This window comes from Mandrillus leucophaeus, unplaced genomic scaffold (assembly GCF_000951045.1).
Source record: "Mandrillus leucophaeus isolate KB7577 unplaced genomic scaffold, Mleu.le_1.0 Scaffold97, whole genome shotgun sequence".
Lineage (NCBI taxonomy): Eukaryota > Metazoa > Chordata > Mammalia > Primates > Cercopithecidae > Mandrillus > Mandrillus leucophaeus.
The window spans coordinates 4,702,489-4,705,209 of record NW_012110585.1 but is presented as its reverse complement, the minus strand read 5'-3'; the positions used below and the strand labels follow the sequence as shown (position 1 = coordinate 4,705,209).

The following is a 2,721-nucleotide window of genomic DNA, read 5'->3' as shown; positions in this document are numbered from 1 at the left end:
AGAGACGGGGTTTTGTCATGTTGGCTAGACTGGTCTCGAACTCCTGACCTCAAGTGATCCACCCACCTTGGCCTCCCAAAGTGCTGGCATTACAGGTGTGAGCCACTGCACCAGGCCCTGACTTGCCCACTTCTTCCCAAAAGGGCTCTTCCAGCATTCCTTCCTTCCTACCTGCCTCCCTCAGTATATATTTGTTAGGTGCCCACCGTGCACTGGTGACCCTGTGCAGCTCGTGTTGTGTGGGGGAAATAATGATTAAGTAAGTCTATCATATAAGATGTGGGGGCTGCCAGGGAGAGAGGGCACCAGGTGCTATAGACAACAGGAGAGGCCTGTGTCAGTCAAAGGACAGAGCAGGTGCTCCTACCAGAGTGATATTAACCAGCTGCTGAAGGATGACTAGGAGCCAATCTCCCAGAGAGTGAAGGGAACAGCATGTTGAGGACAAGGGAACAGCATGTGCAGAGCCCCCGAGGCAGGAAAGTGTTGGGACAACTGGACAAAGGCCAGGAAGGCCAAGGCATAGTGACTTGGGGCAAAGCAGGAGGGAGAGTAGGGAAAAGCAGAGTAGAGGGGCTGGGAAGGGCCAGGCCATGCACCTATAAAGGCAGAGGATTTGGAGATTCCATTCTCTCCAGTGAATCATGGTGGACCATCCACTACTTAAAAATAAATTTTTTTTTGAGATGGAGTCTTGCTCTGTCACCAGGCTGGCGTGCAATGGCACGATCTCAGCTCACTGCATTCTCCACCTCCCGGGTTCAAGCAATTCTCCTGTCTCAGCCTCCTGAGTAGCTGGGATTACAGGCGCGTGCCACCATGCCTGGCTAATTTTTTGTATTTTTTAGTGGAGACGGGGTTTCACCATATTGGCCAGGCTGGTCTCGATCTCCTGACCTCGTGATCCACCCGCCTCAGCCTCCCAAAGTGCTGGGATTGCAGGTGTGAGCCACCGCACCTGGCCACCATCCACTATTTAAACCCGTTTACAAACTGAATGGTACCTGGGCGCCTGTGCTGCTCAGGGCTGGGCTCTTCCTTCAGGGCAGTCCAAGCAGATGAGGTCAGGACATCTGTGATGATGATGTGTGACATGTGGCACATCATACTTCTCTGTGTGGTGTCCCAGAGAGGGGCTGGGATGTGGTGGGGGCGGCCACTCCCTGGGATGTGGTCTTTGACCGTTTCCTACATGGACCCCTTTGAGATATTTGAATCAAGTATCTAGACCTGCACTGTCCAGGTTGGCAGCCACTGGCCCCATGTGGCTGTTGAAATTGACACCTGAGGCTGAGAATGGTGGCTCACACCTATAATCCCAGTCCTTTGGAGGCCAAGGTGGGAGGATCGCCTGAGGTTAGGAGTTCAAGACCAGCCTGGGCATTATAGCCAGATCCCATCTCTATAAAAAATGTAAAAATTGGCCAGTTATGGTGGTGTGTGCCTGTAGTCCCAGCTACTTGGGAGGCCAAGGTGGGAGGATCACTTGAGCCCAGGATGTTGAGGCTGCAGTGAACTGTGATTGTACCATTGCACTCTAGCCTGGGGGAGGAAGGAAGGAAGTAAGGGAGGGAGGGAGGGAGGGAGGGAGGAAGGGAGAGAAGGAGGGAGAGAGGAGAAAGAGGAAAGGAAAAGAGAAAGAAAAGAAAAAAGGAAAGGAAAGAAAAGGGGAAAAGGGAAAGGAGAGGAAGGAAAGAACGGAGGAAGGAAGGAAGGAAGGATGGAAGGATGAAAGGAAGGAAGGAAAGGAAAGGAAGGAGGGAGGAAAGGAAGGAAGGAAGGAAGCAAAGAAGGAAGGAAGGAAGGAAATTTACACTTGAATCCATTAAAGTAAAATAAAATGATTCCATTCTTCAGTGGCACTGACCACATTTCAAGAGACGAGTGCTGCCACGTTGGGCAGCTCAGCCGGGGAAGGGGCAGGAGGCGTGCTCTGAGCCGCGCAGCTGCTGCACCTGTCCCCGCCGTCCCTGCCCCTCCAGTTCTGGATCATCCCCAGCATCCTGGGCAGCTCCAACCTCTACTTCCTGTCGGACGATGACTGGGAGACCATCTCCGCCTGGATCTACGGCCTTGGCCTCTGCGGCCTCTTCGTGGTGTCCACCGTGTTTCACACCATCTCCTGGAAGAAGAGCCACCTCAGGTGCCTCCTGCCCAGAGGGGACCCATGCCGGGTAGGGGGTCGGGGCAGGGGGACCCATGGCGGCCTGGGGGGTGAACCAGGACATCCAGTCAGCCTAGTGACATTCTCTGCTGAGCTGGGAGGGGCTGGGGTAGGTGACCCACAGGCTGGCTTTGCAGGAGGCACAGGCCCTGCCTTACACAGGCTGCAGTTGGGTCTCTTTGGGGCAGACCACCTCGCCCAGGGGAGCCTGGTTTGCTCACCTATTATTATTATTTTTTTTGAGATAGAGTCTCACTCTGTAGCCCAGGCAGGAGTGCAGTGGTGCTATCTCAGCTCATTGCAACCTTCGCTTCCTGGGTTCAAGCAATTCTCCTGCCTCAGCCTCCCGAGTAGCTGGGCCTACAGTGTGTACCACCACATCCAGCTAAATTTTGTATTTTTTTTTGGTAGAGATGGAGTTTCTCCATGTTGGCCAGGCTGGTCTCAAACTCCTGACCTCAGATGGTCCACCCACCTTGGCCTCCCAAAGTGTTGGGATTACAGGCGTGAGCCACTGCGCCTGGCCAACACTGTGCCTGGCCAACTTTTTTTTTTTT

At 53.8% G+C, this 2,721-nt stretch overlaps 1 protein-coding gene across 2 annotated transcripts in view; it reads left to right on the top strand.

Annotated features, from left to right (window-relative positions):
* Positions 1-2,721, top strand: part of MMD2 (monocyte to macrophage differentiation-associated 2) — a 60,109-nt gene that overhangs the window by 39,598 nt on the left and 17,790 nt on the right. For both annotated transcript variants that reach the window (XM_011970765.1, XM_011970764.1), the window contains one exon: positions 1,983-2,143. In XM_011970765.1, the coding sequence (XP_011826155.1) occupies positions 1,983-2,143 (161 nt within the window). The remainder of the gene's footprint in view (positions 1-1,982; positions 2,144-2,721) is intronic.